Raw genomic sequence first — 20,569 nt, forward strand, 5'->3', positions numbered from 1 at the left:
TTTTGGCTATTTTTTTTTTTTTATTCTGATGTTCTATTCCCATGCATCTATTTTTCAGCATCATATATATTACCCAAACTTATTAAATGTAGAATTGCAATAATATGCTTCTGATGCTACAATTTAAAACAGGTTAATTGGAAATAAAATTAATAATTTTAAAATAGCTGACAGCTGAAAACAAGGTTTGAAGAGCAAACATCATCATCTGTTTGCATTCTCAATCTCCAAGTGCTGCAAGTGGAGTTTGTAGTTTGCATTTACAGCAGGTAAACCCAAGCAAACGCTGTACCCACAATGCAAAGCAATGCTAGCTGGTCCCTAGCAGAGCAACCACACTGCGAGTGAAAAACAACAACAGGCTACTTTGCGAAGCGGCAGCTGCATGGATAACGACAACAACGACGACCAGGATTTCACGCATGCAATGATATTTTCTTAAACCAAAGTGCATCCTAGCTTTATAATGTGAGTACTGTAGCGTCTTAAGCGTCCCTCACCAGCTGAAGTGATATTAATCCGTTCCTTTAAGTGGAAACTGTTTGCAGGCTAGCTGGCTAGCTCGCTAGCTATCTGCGTCTCTCTATGTTTGAGTGTCTTCCGGCAGCAGCGGCGGCGGCAGCAGCGGTGCCATGAACAGTGGACTCCCAGCTTCAGCTGCTCCGCTTGGGGGTGCCGGGATACCCAATGTCAAGGTGAAGTTTTGCCGATACTACGCGAAAGACAAAACGTGCTTTTATGGAGACGAGTGTCAGTTCCTGCATGAGGATCCGTCCATTGCAAGCCTGCCGCTACACGGTGGCGGCGGTAGTCCCGTCCCGTTGTCTATGGCCGGGGGTGGCGGGACGCCAGCGGGGTATTCCCTCGGTGGCTCCACGGCGGCCTGCCCGGGTGGCGGGGGGACCGGTGTGTCCAAGAAGAGCGAAACATTGGGGCCTGCAGGCACGTCTCTGGAGGGGCAGCTGTTAACCAGTGAGTAACAATTACAACAAGACAGGGCCTTACATGGGGAGACTGACGGTGACTTTACTTTTGGGCCTTGTGGGGCTTTGTTAAAATTTAGCCCGAGGATTCACCGAGGCCTCTTCCCCCCAAAACAACGTGGGTTACATTTCCCTTCCAAACAAGATGCTACATCCTCTGAATGCAACTGGCCCACACTGTTCTCCTAAGTTGTCTTGTGGATAGCTTTGTTTTAAGCTGGTGTTAGTCATGCTTGATAACAACATGTAACATTAGCCATGCTGTTGCAGCTCACACGGAGGAGGCCTGGTGTTTTTGTGTGACAGCTGTGAGTGGACAGAAATCCGCGACCCACTAACGTTAGCTAGTGCAGCTATTAGCCAGCTAGCCTTTGCTAAAGTAGAGTTAAATTTGCCGCTTTAACTAACTTTAATGCGTTTGGCTTTGCCTTCATGGAGTCATTGTCAGTTTCAGTATTGGTGCCGTTAGTTTTACTCTAGTTAAATCTTGTTATTGTGAACTCCAGTGTTGCTGTTTAGATCCAAGTTTAATGTTTGCTAACATTAGCCTAGCTACGCTAGCTGTACACGGGGTACTGTGTTTACTTTCTATTTTCCCAACGTAAACAAACAAGTACCTAATGTCCACATGCAACTCTAGTGTTAAAGGGTACTTACGTTCAGTTTAACCGGGGATCTTGGAAATCACTAAATGTTGTCAAAACTTTGTTACTCGTAGGTAGTCATACTTGATATCGCCTTGTGTCAGGCTGTAGTAGCTCACTCTGCAGTAGTAAAACTGTTTACATGCTTTCTAATTAGCTTTGCAATTGGTAAAGCAAAGACTCGGTAGTGCTGACATTATCTTGACGACTTTACTTTCTGGTCTTAATTAAAGAATATAATCATTTTTTCTGTTATGTTGGTATAGTGAAGAAATATTATTTGTTTAACTTTCATGTTTGTCATCCACAGTCCCAGGGATGGAGGGCGCAACCCTGAGCGATGCCAATCTTACCAACTCTTACTTCAGCAGCAGCTTTATTGGGGTCAATGGGTTTGGAAGCCCAGCAGAGTCTAAATACTCAATGATGCAGGTACAAGAGAGAAGCTGTAGATAATGTGGGGTCAAAAAGTCTGAGACCACCTAAATGTGCGGAAGTGGTCTCAGACTTTTGGACCCCTCTGTATATGATTAGCGTAAACATACAGTGTAACAAGGACTGCTTTGAAAATCGATGTTATTGCTTACATTGCTGTTTACATGGCTGTAAGTCCCTGGATAAACTGAGGTACTACGTTAGTTTATTCAATGTTCTGTGTGTTATGTTAGTTATTATGTTGTTAGTTTTTAATGTTTTGTTTAAATTCACACATTTTAACAGTAACTGTAGTATTTGGTGATAATGTGCTGATAAACATAAATGCACATTCAAATACCTTCTGTAACACATCTGTTCTTGGTGGCGCTTTCTTTAGCGAATGACTACCAGCAGCAGCTCTCCCAGTCTCCTCAACGATGGTGCCAAGAACTTCAGCCACAGCACACATGGTAAGACTCTTACAGTGCTCCGTGAAGCAGGAGTCAGCACTCTGAATACTGAAAGCACCACTGCCCAAGTCCTTACACTCTATGGCCTTCCACAGATCCAGTGAACTCCACAACATCCTCACTGTTCAGTGATTTTGGTGCTCTTAGCATTTCCCAAAGGAGAAAGGTGAGCACACAAGCACTGGACAAAGACAATGAAAATACTTTAAAGGGCTTTTAAAGTTCTGCGCTGTACTTTTTGTATGCGCAGATACATGAAACGTAAGCATCATACATTTAGTGTCTGTCTTTGTCTTCATTGTCTCTTAACAGAAGTGGAGGATTTCATGTAATTCTTGTATATTTTTTCTTGTGCCAGCAGACTCCTAATCCGGCAGCAAGTGAGTTCATCCCTAAGGGAGCTCCACGTATGGCCACCATGGCTCAGTCCACTGTCCCGGCCTTCCCCTCACCTCTCTTCCCACATCCTGGTCTCAGCACTTCCACAGCTGCTGCACTGGCCCCAGGTGGGATCTTTTTTGGAGATCTACCATCTGAGAAGTCACCCAGTTATATTTGCTGTGCTCCACTTTCTACTGACTCAGTTTTGTTTTCCATCTTTAGCTCTAAAAATTCTTTAGTTCAGCAAATTTGGGAATTCCCTCTTTTGCATAGCACCACATCTGCTACTGTTGAGAGTAAAACAAAAAAACAAGACTAGGTCAAAACCTAGTATATGGCTGGATTTTGTATGGTCAATATGTGAAATTGAGCATGTAGTTAAAAACAGCTGTGGAACCACTGTAAAAATGAAACATAATCACATCATATTTGAATTCCTTTTAGTGTCAGTCGGTTTCAGCTCTATATCAGTTTGTATTTGCTTCTCTCCCTCCTCTTCATATGTATAATTGACCACACCACTATTTTTGTATGGAGCCTAGTTTTAGGTTGCTTTCATTTGCCGTGTTACAGTTACAACATTCTCTGTAACTATTTCAACTTAAAAGCCCCCTGGCCTTTCAGTGGACAGAAGCCCTTTATTTCTTATCAGAGCTTTTATTGCTCTTCTGACGTGCTGCAACAAGCATATTGTCTCATTTCCAGTTGCTGATGTTTCTGTCATTTACATGCTATTCAGATCAGCTAGTTCCTTTAGCTTAGCATTTACCTTTGACTCCTCTCTCCCTCCCGCTCTCCTGCTCTCTCTGCTTGGTGTGTCTTTAAACCAGGAGGACCAAGGTGGCTGCCCTCAACAAGAGGTGAAGCCCTAAGCCATATACTATGTTTATACCTAGGTTTGTTTGAAGAAAAAGTTTCTAAATCTAGCGACAAATATGCTACTTGGCAACTCTGAAGGCTGTTAACGCCCTCTAATAGAAACTCTTTGCGCCAAATCATTTTGAAAGGGCAGTGGACAATATGGAAACGCCAACTCAGTCACATGGCATTCAGCTGACCGATGGGTGAAATATGATCAGTCAGTCAGTCACTCATTCAGGGCAATTTACGTTTTGCTATTGGCTATATGCTTTGTGTTTCAAACATTCATATGATTGCAGCCGGTGAATGTTGCCCGTCTTTTCTTTCTCTCGTCTTCAATTTTAGGCATGTCCCTGTCTGCGGGTTCCTCTCCTCTCCACTCCCCAAAAATCACACCACACACCTCACCTGCCCCTCGTCGGCGCAGTCATACCCCGAACCCTGCCAACTACATGGTGCCCACCACCGCATCTGACCAGGGCACTCACATTATTCAGAAAGAGACCGTAGGGGGGACAACGTACTTCTACACAGACAACACCCCAGCACCAATGGCTGGGATGGTATGTGCTGCACCCAGAATCCTATTCTGTATTTTAGCCAAGAAATATTTGTAGACTAAAGCAGTGAATACACTACAAGACATTAAAAGTCCTAAACAAACATACAAAAATGCAACATCATGACTTTTGCAGAAATCAATTGTAAACAAGAAAATGCATTTAAATCTGTCCACATTAAAAGCTTGATCTGATATGAGGTTCTTTCAGGAGGCAAGAGTGTTGAGTCAGAAATTCTTGCACACTATACTACGCTTCAGTTTGCATGCTACTCTATTTTGTGTAGCCATACGACAATCTTAAAGAAGCAGTCATTGTGACCAGCTAGGGATTATTATTTGACTTCTAATAGCATTGTTTCCTACCCAACACTTTCTTTGGGCTGTGAGAAGAGTTTTGTTTTTGAGTTATGCTTCTACTCTGGAAAAAAAACATACATGTATGATTAGATTGGTTTTCATTTCTCAATAAATAGGAAGCTGTGTTTTCTGGTTTCATCACAGGTGTTTCCTACCTACCATATCTATCCCCCCACTGCACCCCATGTGGCTTACATGCAGCCGAAAGCAAATGCCCCGTCCTTCTTCATGGCTGATGAGCTTCGACAGGTATCACCTACTTGCCCTTCACCCTTTTCACCAAACATCCCTTTTGCCCGCTTCTCTGGAGGTAATTTCTGATGTGATGCCCTCTTGTTTTTCCTTCAGGAGTTGATAAACAGACATCTGATAACCATGGCCCAGATTGACCACTCAGAGAACCCAGGTAAAAGGTCTACTCTGTCGTCACAGCAAAGGGTTGTTATTGATTTGATCATTTACCCGTGAATGCGGTAGAACAAGACAGGTTTGCAATAAAAACATTTTTGCAATCCAAAAAAAAAAGCTTTTTAATGAACAAGAGGCAATTTTGATGTGCTATTGTTGGTGTTCACAAGTAGACAAACTAGCATTGCCTTCTTGCAGTGTTGACAAATGTTGTTTGTGGTTTCTGTGGGTATCTCTTTCAGGTTATTTTTGGTTATTTGTTTGTGTCTGTTGTCATACATGCAATAATGGACTACATTTGTGAACTGAAATTACTTCATGTTGCAAGTGTTCAAACAAAGTGTTTAGTATAGTTCATATAGGCCACTACTTACTACTTAAAGTTGTTGGCTCTTTATTTGATTGCATGTGTTCATGCTGAAGCATGAGTATCATGCTATGTTTTTTGCTTCTGTCTTTGGCAGATGTACCATCTGAGGTGGATAGCTACCACAGTCTGTTCCCCCTCGAGCCCCTCCCACCACCAAACCGCATGCAGAAGACCAGCAATTTCAGCTACATCACCTCCTGTTACAAGGCTGTCAACAGCAAGGATGACCTGCCTTACTGCCTGAGGAGGATACATGGTAACAAACAGTATTTCAAAGAAAAACAATGCAAATGGCGCAGAACTGAAAAAGCCACCTTGACAAATGATGTAATCATGTGTTGACTCTCAGATAACTATTAAGTAAAAAGAAACAAGTACCTGAGATAATTGCAGACTTCCAAAGCAGTCTAAAATTCGAGTGGCATAGTCTTAAAGTAAAGTAAAAACTTTTTGCAAAATTGGAAGATTTTATTAAACAAAATTTTTGAATAAGCCCTAATAAGACTACCAAAGGAAAATAATGCATCCATGTTGTGCAGTAGACTCAAAAAAACTTGATTACAATGCTGACATGGTATTTTGGATGAGCCTGTCCATTTAGAGAAATGGACAGGTTGTGACCATGTTGTTATCATATGGTTGTGCAGGATGTTGAGATAGTCCAAGATTTCTAATTTCCTGTACATCTGCTGTGTATTTTTAAAATGTCTTCAGGTTTCCGCCTTGTTAACACCAAGTGCATGATGCTGGTGGACATGTGGAAGAAGATCCAGCACTCCAACTCTGTAACACTGAGGGAGGTCTTCACAACCAAGGCCTTTGGAGACCACTGTGAGTGTTTCCAACCATTTACAGTGCACTGAAAGTATTCAGACCCCTAACCTTTTTCATATTTTGTTAGATATTATATTTTCTTTTAGGGTATTGCATTCAAACTCTAAGTATTTGTCGCCAAAGTTTTATTATTTTAGGTTGCAAAGGTTAGCAGGAGCAATGAAGTATCATGTTGGCCAATACTAAGGTTATTTCATACTCTCATTTGATGGTCTCATGGTGGTAAAGAAAAACACTTATGGGAATACAATAGAGACGTCTTAATGACTGGATTATTTGAAGTATGTGTAGCTCTTAGACCTAGTCCGATTGTTTTGTTTTCTGACCTGTAACTGTTCTCCACTTCTTCTTTCCTAGCATTGGTGTTCTCTTATGACTTCCATGCGGGTGCAGAAACCATGTTCAGTAGACACTTCAATGACCCGGCAGCAGACTCGTATTTTACTAAGAGGAAGTGGGGTGAGTTGCTCTTCCCTCCCTTCCTCCCTCATACTGAAATAGACCCAGCATCACTTCAGATGGCCCTCTGCACCACCATGCTTCACACATTTTGAGTTTGTTTACATGTTTGTTAACGAGGTCATTGACCTAAGTCTATTTAGGTGTGTTTTGTCAGGTCTGCAGTGCCTGTGGTTGTGCTCGCATCCGATGTTTTATGGCTTAGGTTGTACACATAAAATCACCCAGTTGCTTTTTAAAATAAAGACATTCTGAAACGACTCTGATGGATGTCTTGAGGATTTACATGTTTGGAGTCTGTAAAATGCTCTAGTTTGACAGTTGGTATGCGTGTGTCTGTGCAAGTGAGACATAGGGACTTGGAGGAAACTGTGGCTGAAACTGATCCTAGGGCAGGTGCTGTATGGCCTACCTACAGGAATGCACACAGAGGAAGCAAAACCATTCAGACCCCTGGATTTCTCCAGCCTGTCGCAAACACTAATAACAAACTATAATGCTTGAATTGTATAGAAAGTGTTTCCAAATTGCCTTTAGATAAGCAGACATTTTGACATTTTGGCCAAGACGTTTTCAGAGTGACGCTGTGGCTTTTGTTGTGTAGCACACACCCTAACACTCCGTTGCCTGAGCATCATTACACCATTGTTGATGGTAAAGGTTTGCATCCTTTAACAAGTGATACATATATATATATATATATGCGCAGGAAGTTCTGCACAGACGGTGAATGTGGTTTCTGGGAACAGTGAGCTGCATTTCCTCTCACTGATTGGCAATAATAGAGCTGAAATGATCAATTATTTTAATAATTAAGTTTTGGAAGTTATTTTACAGTATTCTTCACCATTTCCTGACTGTATTGCTGACATCTAATATATACATTCATCAAGGGAAATAACCAGCAGAATAATTGATAAAGACAATCAGGTTAAATTGAGGGAAATTGGTTTCTTACTGACATCACAACACAGACAGACAGACAGACAGACGGTTTATTCTGAAGATAAGATAACCAAGGAAGTTGATGACAGTTTGAGGTTTAGTTCAGAAGTAATGTGTAACCCCTCATGCTGTGTTTGTGTGATAAAGCGTGTCTCTGTCTGCAGGACAACATGAGCCTCCCCCGCCACGGCAGCACGCAGGTCTGCTCCCTGAGTCTCTCATCTGGGCCTACATTGTCCAGCTCAGCTCAGCCCTGCGCACCATCCACACCGCTGGCCTAGCCTGTCGTGTCATGGACCCCAGCAAGATTCTCATTACTGGCAAGACCAGGTATACACACACATAAATAAATCAGCAGACAGTTCATGGTTCAGCTTGGGTTGATGAAGAATGTTGAATAGAGACTATCACACATAAGCATAAATAGCAGTGTACGCATGTATTTCAATTTCCAACTCAAAGTGTAGATAAGACTGTTAACTGTGAATACACTAAAAGCAGAAGAGTATTTTCCGTGACGGCTTCCTTTTTTCGACAACCATGTGATTGTGCACACACATGCAAACCAATGATGACTGTTCTCTTATCTCTGCAGGTTACGGGTGAACTGTGTTGGGGTGTTTGACGTCTTAACATTTGACAACAGTCAGACCAATCATCTTGCCCTAATGCCACAGTACCAGGTAACGTATGATGTTTCCTGTTTCTGATCAATCACACATGAAAACGCATCTCACATCAGTTGTGCAGCATGTGCAAATGGAGAAGGTCGTGTAAGATGGCCTTTATACGTCCCGCAGTGGGGAAAACCACAACCATATCTCATACGCTTATGAACTTGAGAATGGCTGGTTTAAGTCTTTTTAAAATGGTGTGTTTTCTCATGTAGCAAGCAGACCTAGTGTCACTGGGCAAGGTGGTGCTGGCGTTGGCATGTAACTCCCTGGCTGGCATTCAAAGGGAGAACCTGCAGAAGGCCATGGAGCTGGTGTCCATCAACTACTCTTCAGACCTCAAGAACCTCATTCTGTAAGAAACATGTGTGACGTACCACGTGTCGTCGATTTCAGGGAACAAGTTTTTAATAGAATTGACACTTGTCCTAATTAAAGTTGGACACGACCCAGAATGCTGTAACTTAGCCACAAACTGTCCCATGCCACCCAGTTCCCACCCTGAGACCTCTTCTGTGAGGGATGAAGGATTTAAAAACATCTGTAGTAAGATGCAGTACAACGCCCCTAATTTTACCATTAATCAATAGCATAAAAACTCAGGTTAGGACTATATTTTTCATTGTCTACAGCAGTCAGATATACTGTAGATTCATCCATCTATTATCTGCTGCTTTCTGGGGCTGGGTCACGGTGGCAGCAGGCTTAGCAAATTTGTCCAGGAAAATGCTGGGCTACAGCCTGAAGTCATCATAGACGCATGAGTTTGTTCTGGTTGGGAGGAGCTGAGACTTTGTCTGCAAAGACAGGTCATTGTATATCTAGAAGTGCAAACTTGAAGACAATTGAATTTGCTGTACTCAAAACTGAGAATTGACCATTTGACAAGACTGATAATTCTATTATTTTATTTTAGGCTTTGATTGTATATGATCATGTAGCCACCCAGTTATCCTAAAATCCATATAACACTTCCAAACCAGTCTATCAGACAAAGCTGGAATCTGATTGGCCCATTAAAATGATCATACCTACTAAGTTTAGGCTTTACACCTGTAATGTTGCAAACATGTTTGACAGGATTTCAGGATGAACTTATAATTTCATCATTTCAGGTCTATTCAAATTAGTCTGAAAGAGCCAGCCAATTAAAATAGAACGGCTCCAGCTGTCAGATGTTAATAGTGATAACTTTTTGCCTTTTAATTGAGGAGACTTGAATGTTGGCCTCAAAGTTCATGTTGTCACAATACTTACTTACTTGTGAAAGAGTGCGTCTATGACAGAATTGGACCTTTCTAACCCACCTGAGGGTAGATTTTTGACTTTTGTGTATGTGCAGGTATCTGCTGACTGAACAGTCTCGCCTGCGCAGCGTCAATGACATTATGCCGATGATCGGAGCCCGATTCTACACGCAACTAGATGCATCACAGATGAGGAATGATGTCATTGAAGAGGACCTGGCCAAGGTATAAGCAAGATGCTTCCTTTATGTTCGAGAATACTTAGAAAAACACAGTTAGTTTATCGGATACCTCGGAACAGATATTTCAAGTGTGCATGATTCAGTCATGTTCTTCACAGGCTGATATTGTTAGGCGGTGGTCAGAATTAGGGCATTGGTTTAGTTAGCTAAGAGAGAAGTTGTGTGCACACAGGATGTTGTACGGTATATCATAGTCTCGCTTAGAATTCAGTTTCCCCATGTACAAGCGCGAATGTGTGAAACAACCAACCCACACCTTTTTTCTTGTTCATGCCCTGACTTCCCCTTAACTCCTTTGTACACATCCACCAAACCAAAAGTAGGTTGTGTTTGTTGACACCTCTAAATGCAAATAGTGATGTCAGTTTCCGCTTTTATTAGGTCTCCAGCATTTTGATAAACACATGCACAGGGAACAGTTGAATACTACTTAGTAACAATAAAAAGTAGGTCATTGCCTGCTTTTTATAATAAATAAAAAGTACGTTATTACCTGCTTTTTATCACTACTTTTTATCACTACTACTTAGTAATCACTTCTCTGTAGAACTACAAAGTAGGTTGAAAGAAAAAATAGGGCATTTCTTTGTCATACCTGCCAGTGATCTGCTGATACCTGTACTGGTGTGTTTCCTGTGCATCAGGCCATCTCTGTATTACGTGTGAGCTGAATATATTGGTGCACACAGGGATTAGAGGCAGTGCTGTTTTCTTGCTTAGTGTGCGTTTTTGTTGATAAAAGATTAGAATTGTTTAAAACATTTGAAAAGTATAATTTTTTATAAGCACAACAGTCTGTGAAGACCAAGAGGAACTTGCATTTAATATTTCATAAATCCTAACTGAGCTTGTGTGAGCTGTGGCATGGTTTGGTTTTCATGTGAAATGTTTGACGGGAATTGTGGCAGCATCATTTCAACACCCCTGTTGTGTCAAGCTTTTGGCTGTGGTTGACATTGTTTCCATTTTTAAGATTATTTACCTCATCACTGAGTTTGACTGTTCTGAACAGATGTATTGATTGTGAGATATTCTCATTATAGTCTGAAATGCAGCTGATCAGATGATATAGCCAAAAAATGTAACTTAAATTTATGTATTTATTTTCAATTTATTTATCTTTTTCAAACTTTTTTTGCAGGAAGACAAAAAAATGGAACTGTTGTTCTTACCGTAATAGGCTTTGTCTAGTGACGTAGCCTTTTTTTCATAGTGCTGCAATCAGGTTTTTCAGGATAATGTTATCATAATTGATAGAAGCAATGATTAAAATATTGGATATAAGACCAAAGTAAAAGGTTATAGCAGTTTTTGTAAAGGATTATTTTTGCGGTTCTGGTTTTAGAGCAGTCCAAGTTTGGAAATTTCGAGGGTATATTCCTAAATACATGTTGGAGGAAGACAACACATTCAGTTGCTTGGTATTCAATAATTTTCACTTTGTCCAACAGTGCAGAAAACGTTTGACAGGGTGAGACAGGCAGAGAGGAGGAAGAGAAAAGAGGCAGGAGTAAATTATATCTGCAGAGATGAAAGGTGAGCTACAGCTTGATGACAATCCTATGTGAAGTCAGAGACATCAAGTTTTTGTCGAATCTACAGGTGCACATGTTGAGTGGTGCAGCAGCTTGTTCTCTTAACATTTGCATGAATTAGCTGATCAAGCCGTCAAGATGAGTCTCCAGTCTGTTCTGATGTTCAGTAATGTTGGAGCTGGTTACAGTAGTCCTTTATTTCCATTAATTCATTTTTAACATTAAATGATAATCAGAGATGTGACTACACACAAAATAAATGCATTTAGAAGAAAATGAAATGCAGCCTCTTGTGGTTGACTTTCAGTAAGGAGGAAGTGTCTTCTGGAACCTGCGAAAAAACGGGGTCCAGCACCATGTATGGACAGAAAGTCAAGTGACAGAGGTTTCAGTTTCTGATAGTGTTCCCTGCAGCGGGCCCATTGTGTTTAAGGAGGAATTCTGACATACCCTTATGCTCGTTCATTTGTTGTTCAGTAATTCCTTCCTCTCCATTTATTTATTAATTCATTTGATTTTTTGGCATATTTATTTATTTTTATTTATTCCCCAACCTGCAGTATCAAGCTGCCCTTTAGCATCGCTCACTGTACAACTGCATTGGTGCAGTGTGTGTGTGTGTGTGTGTGTTGCAAACTCCAGCAGCAGAATGATTTTCTTCACTTCGTGGCAGTTTCTTCAAGTCCTTACCATTTTCACTTTGCTTAAACATCAGTAACTCTGTGTCACTGCTTTATTCCCACCAATATCCATCCTGTGCAACCGTTCATAGAACTGCTACTACTTCTGGGGATGCTTTCTATACTTTTTTCCTTAAATTAAAATATTTTGGGCCTGATGAATAAACCATTGTAATGCTTATTTGCAGGAGGTGCAAAATGGCCGCCTCTTCCGCCTGTTGGCCAAACTGGGCACCATCAACGAGCGGCCAGAGTAAGTCGAGCATATGGAAAGACCAGTTTATGTGTGATTTGTGTTTTTGTTGTTACTCAATGACCTTGTCTTGTGCTAATCAGGTTTCAGAAGGACCCAACATGGTCAGAGACGGGCGACCGCTACCTGTTGAAGCTTTTCCGGGACCACCTGTTTCATCAGGTGACAGAAGCTGGGACGCCCTGGATCGACCTCAGCCACATTGTTTCCTGCCTCAACAAAGTTAGTGAGCTTTCCTCTTTTCTACTTTTTTTTTTTAATTAAATGACATTGATAATATTTGTATATACAGAAATTTGAGACATTGTCCATTAGTGAACTTTTAATGTGTAAAGAAAGGTAAAGTGGCCTATTTTCAGAACATTTTTAATGTGTACACTAGCTGACAAAACATGCATGCATTTACCAATTGATTGCAGATCTGATTGTTGGCCCACTTCCATTACTGACATTTAGAATTTGGCAAGCAGCTAGTCATGGGCAGGAGCAGCAGAAGTGATGTTTGTAAGGTCATGTTCTGCTTTGCTTTCTGGAGCCAACAGTAAATCTTATCAATCCCCAACTTAACTTCATGTAGATTTTTCACAAGTTTTTTTTTCTCTCACTTCTGTTGTTCCGCTTTTCACTATTTAAACTAGAGATCGTTAAACACTGACTTTTTGTACCTCTCAAGTCATTGAATGGTCTGTTTTTATCAATATCCACATGACTTCCCGCACACTGATGTATCCGCTGCTTATCTCAGATATACAAGGTCATCTGGGTTCACAGTAGTTCAGAGAAGCATTACATTTTATTCTTGAAATTAGCACTGCAACCAACAATTATTCTCATTGATTAATCTGCTTTAATTTCCTTGTTTAGTTGTTTGCTCTGAAATTGTGCATAAGTATAATTTGCAACTATCTACTACTATGCAGCTATCACATGAGAGAAACCAAAGGGGAAATAAGGGTGATTGGTCTTTTCACTTGAAAAATGACTTGAGTGATTGTCAAAATGTTTGATAAATTTTCTGACTCCTTCAAATCCTTTGAAACATTTAATCCAAGAAAAAAATTATTTTCTTGGATATACATAAATATCAACAAATTAAAAGAAACATAAAATGTCTTAGTGAGATGTTGGGCCACCATGTGCTGCCAGAGCCTTGGCATTGACTCTACTGAAGGGATCAACATCATTCCTACAAAAGATATTTCCTCATTTGGTTTTCTGTTGATGGTGGTGGAGAGCACTGTCTAACACGTTGGTCCATACCTCCATCCCATTGGTGTTCATTTGGTTTGAGATCTGCTGATTGTGAAGGCCATAGCATTCGATTCTCATCATCTTCATACTCACCAAATTGTTCAGAGACCCAATGTACCATGTGGATGGAGGCATCATCATCCTGTCTAGCCACAAAATTTTCTTTTTTTTTCTTCAATTTGTCACCCTACTGTACGTTTACTGTTTTGTTTTTTTTTTTTGTTTGTTTTTTTTATTGTACCTTCCTCAGCTGGACGCGGGCGTTCCTGAGAAAATCAGCCTGGTGTCTCGGGATGAGAAAAGTGTACTGGTTGTGACCTACTCTGACCTGAAGCGCTGCTTTGACAGCACCTTCCAGGAGCTGCAGGCTGCAGCCTCCGGCTCTCTGTAGCGCCCTCTTTGGGCCGGGGGTGGGACCGCCCGGACCTGGAGCACACTATTGCACTACAGCGGAGGACCAGGCTTATGGAGATGACATCAGCATGGTGAAGGCAGCGGGGCAGGGCTTCGTGAACCTCAGTCACATACACTGACCCTGTCCACCAGGATGGCTTTTTCTAAAGTGTATTTTTTTTAGTTTTCCTAAACCCCGCAGCTGAAAATTGAAAAACAAAAGGAAAAAAAAAGAAACAGGACAAACACGGAAGCTGTGACAAACGAGTATGATGACATTTTTTTAGATTTGGGGAACAAATCCAGAAACAAACCATGAGGTTATAAACTTTTTTCCTGCTTTTATTGTTTATTTCTACAGTTGGGGTTTATTTTTCTGAGGAGGATGCACTAAGATTTTAATTTTTTTGTTAATTTTTGTTATTTTTATGAATATGTGAGTGGCCTACAGGGTGTACAGAGAGAGCTAAAGCCACACATGGACATAAATACCAGAGCAGACTCACAATGAAAACAAACAACCAACAAAAAAAGAAACCCAGCTTTTTATTGACTGCATCTCTCATCTGGCTGGAGGCCACACCCCTTCATTCTGACGCACTAGGAGACGGGACACACCACTCGAGGCTTTCATCGGGGCGGGATGGTACCTGTTTAATGAAATAGGCCAGCCCACCTTTGCCTCGACTGTTGGTTCCCCCTCAGAAAGGGCAAACCACTTGGGTGGGTGGGAAGGGTTCTTAAAACTGGAAAAAGAAATATATGGATTTCTGACATTTTAGTTCAGGAGATTGTGGAATATCAGGCTCATGTGTGGGTTAATTGGTGGGTGGGCTAGTATGTACCGGGATTTGGGTTTTGGGGGGTAAAACGTGGTTTTGGTTGGCACTGAGGAAGGGGTGTCTTCTCCTGATGCTGTCCACCAAGTGTTTGTTACATATGCAGCAACCACCTTTGGTCAATGGACGCTATCGTGACATGAACTGCTCAAGGACAGGTAATTTCGCTGTCCAGCACTTGGGTGTAGCCCGTGGGTGGGGCTTCTGTTGAGGTGGAACCACAGCTGCCTCTGTGTGGAATGTCCTTATTTTGTCCCCCACCCGTCCTCCCGCCCCAACGTCCCCTTTCTTTGTCCCTCTCTCACTCCCCTCTTCTTTCTCTCTTTCTCCCAAACTTCACTTCCCCCCAGGGGGTCTGGGCCCCTCTACATTTGAGAAAAAGTGATGCTTTTTGTGACTTTTCTAGCTGGTTTTTCTCTTTGCTCAGCTGTTGTGCAGGAATGCATGATGGGAAGTGGGAGGGCAATTCATCTTTGCCTCAATTCAACTCTTTATTATTCTGTGGACCAATTCCAGCAGGGTTTAGGGAAAGGGGAAAGGATAGAGGGCAAAGGAGAACAGGAACAGGGCACCAACAGTTTTTGTTTTAGTTGACTTTTTTAAGATCATGAAATAAAAACGTGCTGGAGACAAAGCAGTGGCGTTGGCTGTTGCACTCACTCGGATGGCTTGGATTTCTCTCAGGATGACAAACAGCTGGAGGGGCCCAATGATTGAATGTGTTTGGCTGTCATTGGCCGCCCCCTGTCCAGTCAGATAGATGAGCTACAGTGGAGTGGGCGGGATGTCTTCAGATGGAGGTTTTAGGAAGTTGTGGAGATCATGCTGCAAGGGATTTTCATGTTGCCCTTAAGCACAGTTTGTTATTCCATTGATGATTTGAATCAAAACTGCTGACTAAATGAATTTGGTGCAAACCCACTTTACCTAGAAAAACTCAATCCAAGCTCTGTTGTTGATTCCTCCACCTTCATCTTGTTCTCAGTAGCTGTTGTTGAATGTGTTCAAACATAAGACTGTAGAACAACAGGGTCACACCTATGAACCACGCTGTCAGATAAGAGACAGATCAAGGTGAACGGAACAATCAAGCACGGTGTCTTGGCTGCAGCCGGTTTAACGTCAACTTTTCAAAGTTGTCATGGATGTCAGTTGTCTGTGCTCGGGGGCAACAAAACTGCAGGGAGCAGACTGTGTTAGATCATGTACTACTTCCTCTGTTTTAGGTAAATGAAAAGACAAAAACATATTTGGTGAATGTGGTGCTTTAGAAAACCCCCAAGACACAAACACACACACACACACAGTTTCAGACACACACATGTCCCCAACTTGGCCTACACAATGTCAGTGCTCATATCACTATCTTCCACATCGTAACAGACACACACGCTCCAGTTACTATTAGTGATAACGTTCTTCTCCTCCCCCACATCAACACACCTACAATCACCATCTTAGTATGTTTTATGCCCCTCTTGTGTTCATTGTCTCAAATTTTGCAATATTTGTGTGTACAGCAGTATTTTAATAAAGAATATCAAAACAGATACATGAGGGATGTTGTCTCTTTGTGTAATTAGGAATGTTACAACTTCATTTACATTTGAAATATCTTATAGCATGTTTATACAATCAGGAGAACAATACTGATGTTAACATATGAATTGGATTTTACATAAACAATTACATTCTTCAGTGATTAATCATCTTTAAAGCTGTAAAGACTTGATGCAATACTATGGCACACCGCTAAGACTGCACAGTTCTCGAGGTTTGTTTTTGTAATAACGTAATGTCTGCAGTGTAGTTCAGCTCACTTCGTAGTGATAGTCAGATGGCACTCTCATGAGTCTATACTAGTCAGTTTGACCCCGCTGAAATGCAATCTATATCTGGATAATGACAATGTCGTTATCCAGTTATAGATTGCATGGTAATAAGTGTATACTGAGTCTGCTTCAAGATGACAATAACAGAGTAGATGTATCTGTTGGTCTTATGTTCTGTAGGGGCACTTCAATTATTTACATTATTGATTCATCTGCCGATTGTTTTCATGATGAATGATTTGGTCTAAACTGTCACCTGCGACAAAGGAAAGCAGCAGATCCTCACAACTAAGAGGCTGGAACGTGATTGATTTTCAAAATAGTTGCCAATTAATTTTCTGTCAATCAATTAATTGTTTCAGCTCTAATGTTTTAGTTAAAAAAAAATAGATGGAGAGGGGAAGCACTACACGTAATAGTACAGATTTTTATGCAACCAGAATTTTTTGTAAGTGAAAATATACTACAAAAAACAGCCTGAGGAAATGTGCATTGTCTATGTTCTTGTCAATTCTAAATGACTTGAATATCAAAATATAGTCTATAGTAATGTAGAATTAAATATTCACCCTGTTGCCAGTTTATATAGGATGATCCAGCTATAATTAATAAAGTTTTATATAAAAGTCCTGCAGCACAGTCCATATTCATGATTTGTAATTTTTGTTGTTACACTGATTAAACTTCATGGTCTCATGGTCATTTTGGAGGGTGTAGTTTGATTTATTTTTAAATTATATTGCATAATATTGAGAGGTATTGTGAATGTTTTGTCCACCCCGTCTGATATAACGGGTCCATAAATCAGCACCTTTTTTGAAACAGTTTCATGAAAGTGGATTTTATCACGGGACTGTTGTATATGACTGTTTTAGTTTCAGTAGTGCTGCATAAACAGGCAGCTGAGTGTAGTCACATACAGAAATTTAAACAACAGCAATGGTTAACAAGTGACTCATTCATGTCATAACTACAGCATTAAAATAAATACAGGTAAATACATTCTGTCTAACACATACTATACTTCAGTGGGTAATAACCTTTGTCCAGCATATAGTATCTGTGTAAGAGGAACAGTTATTTCATACAGCAGTGTTCCTCTTCACAAAGCTCAGAGCATGAGGTACCAATACAATAACGTCTAATAAATGAAGTATGGTAAATACATTCTTCATAATTGCATAGAATAAATCCTGTCAGGTAAGAGGCTACTTAGCTGCTCTTGGAAAGGGTTGTGTGGAAATGCATTAATATAATATTCTGTCACTGTGAGGAAGCTTTGTTGTGTAACAGCATGTGATTTTGGATTTTGTTTTTAACCTAAAGAAATGATTTCTTAGTTTGGCTGAAGAAAGAAAAGGGGAAAACGTCTGTGAAGGAAGAGAAGGACTGGGGGTTCACCTACAGGTTTTATAATAAGGTAACGTGTGAAAACGGCAAGTGTAAAAAAAAAAAAAAAAAAAGAAAAAAAAAGCGGAATATATTCTGAGTGACTAAAAGCGATGAGCAGGAAAAAATATTTACCCCGTGTAAAGCTGTCAAAGAATTAGACAATAGCAGATGCTAGAGGGAGGGATACAGGAAGGCAGAGTTGTAGTCCGGAGGAGGGGAGCCACCTTCGTCAGACTCCCAGTCACACGGCAGGATAGATGGCTCGTCATCACGGAGACCTGTGATGTCATTGCACAGGAAGGGCACCTGGTTGTCCCGACACTTGAAGGTGAAGAACCTAAACATAAAAATCCACAGATAAAGTTTGTTTTGATTATTATACATCAAGGTAACACACAGCATCAGTCTTGAATGTTTCATATCATGTCCCTGACATGATCACTTAAAATATCCAATTATCTTTTAAAAAATGTCTGTATGACAAATATTTTCCTTGGGGCTTGATTAACAAAAGGAAATATATTGCCTCGCTGTTTTCTTAGTCTCTTAGTTTGGCACTATTTCACAAGCAGGCAGTAATCTGTTATCTTCAGTTCAGTGGAAAGACATCTAAATATGTGCATGGTTCACTGGTAGGAAGCAAGTCAAGATTTAAAAGGTCAGAAATGAAAGGTCACCACCTGCTGAGTTTCCTGGTCTTAGTGCCGTTATTCCACGCCATATGCTTCAGCTCCTCAGATGGTAGGACCATACCGCTGTCACTCTGCTCATCCTGAAGCAGAGAGGATGCAAACATCACAGTATTACTGGGTTTAGTTTGTGACTCTGTTTTTTTGTGTTTCATGACTTTTCCTCCTGACTAAGTCAGGATGCATTTTTGTCTCATCCCCTCTCTGCGTGTGTGTGTGTGGGTCTGTGTGCAAGCAGAAGTGAAGGTGTTCTCTTACATCAGGGTTGTCTGGATCCTCACAGGGCAGTTCCTCAAAAGTCTGAAGTGTGGCCATACCCCTCATATAGCTGATTGGATTCAGATTCAAAACATGAGTTAGAAATCTCTCTACTTTCTCAACCTGTTTCCTGTTGTTTCTGTATTTAGTTTCACTTACCTCACGCAGCCCTCTCCCATCACTTTCACATCTGCACCTGTCTTGCTCATTTTCTCTTCTATCTTACTGCAGTACTTCTCTAACAAACTTGATTACTCATACACAACTTAAGCCAGTGTATGCTAGCTCAGAGCTACAGGCTGTGCACTTAATCACAAGATGTTTTCATTTTCTCATGTCCTTACCTCAGGTTTGTGACTGCAAGTGGGTTTTCTTTCAAGGTCTCGCTGTGATTTTTGTCTCCACTCATGAAAGATCCCAAAGGAATATAATCCTTCCCATCCTGATGGAAAGATGAGAAAAAGTGGGGAATTTATAGCAACTTATTTTGTGAGATATTAGTGTTTTTATCTTTTTGTTTTTTTTTGACAACAGAAAAACCATAACCCTGAGGTCTAACCTGCTGAACCTTTGCTTGCAGCAGGTCTCCCAGTGTCTCCACCAGGTTAGTGAAGGTGGGTCGATCTGAGGGATTTGCCTCCCAACATGCCAACATGGTGCTGTAACTGTACACACACACACACACAGTTATGTTGTTTAAGTCAAAACAGTATCACAGTCTGGGTCACTCCTGAGGGGCTGTACTTGATGACACAAAGGTTTAAACTTGGCTCCCACAGTGATCTACAGTATCTTTTCGATGATCTATAGGTTGAATGTTTAAGAACTGAAATGTTTGGCTTTCTGTGTTTCAAAAACATTTCAACCCACATCTCAGGTGTGCTGTACTCTGGCGCTCGCATCCTTGTTCCCCCCTTCAGTCTGTGGCAGAACTCCTCATCTATGTGAAGACCAGGGTACGGGGAAGCTCCTGTTGGACAAACACACGCATCAGTAAATCAATATGTGAAAGGCTGAACTACAGCCCGAAGAATAACCACAGAGATCACAGCCTGAAAAAAAAAAGGAAATTATAAGCTTCACAAAGAGTATTGTTTTTGAGGTGCTTCTGTATTGGATTGCATTATAATGTGAAGTGATTCCAATTTTTTTGTCCACTCCCTGTATATGTTGAGAACAAATGTCTTATACCCAAAGAGAAGATCTCCCACAGCAGAATGCCATAGGACCACACGTCACTCTGGGTGGTGAACACCTTGTCAAAGATGGACTCGGGAGACATCCACTTCAGAGGGAGTCGGGCCTGTCAGCCAATCAGAGCACGGGTGCAGGGTTACAACACATCACTCTTGTGAGGAAACATTCAAAAGTCTGGTTTGTTGAAAAGTCGTTAGGCCACAGATCCTTTTGAGGAAAATAGTTACATCAATGTTCATTGCTTAATACTTCAAAAACAAAGACAGGACAGTGACAAGAAGCACAATTCCTCCAAGTGTCATTAAAAGTAGACTGGACACATGGATTACTGTATCAGTTATGGCATTTAACTGCTCATCTTATTTTGAAATTATACATATTTTTTTCTGTTTCAAC

At 41.0% G+C, this 20,569-nt stretch overlaps 2 protein-coding genes across 5 annotated transcripts in view; one reads left to right on the plus strand and one right to left on the minus strand.

Annotated features, from left to right (window-relative positions):
• Window positions 1-315: 315 nt before the first annotated feature.
• Window positions 316-16,355, plus strand: pan3 (poly(A) specific ribonuclease subunit PAN3). 3 transcript variants are annotated; one of them, XM_071485215.1, is made up of 19 exons: window positions 330-468; window positions 608-972; window positions 1,938-2,059; window positions 2,442-2,514; window positions 2,610-2,680; window positions 2,873-3,020; window positions 4,102-4,319; window positions 4,820-4,924; window positions 5,024-5,081; window positions 5,548-5,709; window positions 6,168-6,284; window positions 6,645-6,746; window positions 7,856-8,021; window positions 8,287-8,374; window positions 8,581-8,720; window positions 9,708-9,837; window positions 12,258-12,322; window positions 12,406-12,544; window positions 13,824-16,355. In XM_071485215.1, exons 2-19 carry the CDS (start codon window positions 633-635, stop codon window positions 13,962-13,964), a joined length of 2,385 nt encoding a protein of 794 aa, XP_071341316.1. In that variant the 5' UTR covers window positions 330-468; window positions 608-632; the 3' UTR covers window positions 13,965-16,355. The 3 variants fall into 3 exon arrangements, 2 of the variants coding, with proteins under 2 accessions (XP_071341317.1, XP_071341316.1); XR_011691874.1 differs by lacking the exon at window positions 13,824-16,355 and adding an exon at window positions 11,306-11,390 and having other exon boundaries at window positions 316-972; window positions 12,406-12,465; XM_071485216.1 differs by having other exon boundaries at window positions 319-972; window positions 2,876-3,020.
• Window positions 16,313-20,569, minus strand: part of flt1 (fms related receptor tyrosine kinase 1) — a 34,594-nt gene continuing 30,337 nt past the window's right edge. For both annotated transcript variants that reach the window (XM_071485211.1, XM_071485213.1), the window contains exons 24-30: window positions 20,168-20,279; window positions 19,847-19,946; window positions 19,536-19,641; window positions 19,321-19,418; window positions 18,977-19,046; window positions 18,710-18,801; window positions 16,313-18,366 (exon numbers count right to left, since the gene is read on the minus strand). In XM_071485211.1, coding sequence (XP_071341312.1) covers window positions 18,201-18,366; window positions 18,710-18,801; window positions 18,977-19,046; window positions 19,321-19,418; window positions 19,536-19,641; window positions 19,847-19,946; window positions 20,168-20,279 — 744 coding nt within the window. In that variant the 3' untranslated portion in view covers window positions 16,313-18,200. The remainder of the gene's footprint in view (window positions 18,367-18,709; window positions 18,802-18,976; window positions 19,047-19,320; window positions 19,419-19,535; window positions 19,642-19,846; window positions 19,947-20,167; window positions 20,280-20,569) is intronic.

The sequence above is a fragment of the Trachinotus anak genome, unplaced genomic scaffold (genome assembly GCF_046630095.1).
Source record: "Trachinotus anak isolate AG129_WGS33_773 ecotype Australia unplaced genomic scaffold, CSIRO_AGI_Tana_v1 ptg000009l, whole genome shotgun sequence".
NCBI lineage: Eukaryota > Metazoa > Chordata > Actinopteri > Carangiformes > Carangidae > Trachinotus > Trachinotus anak.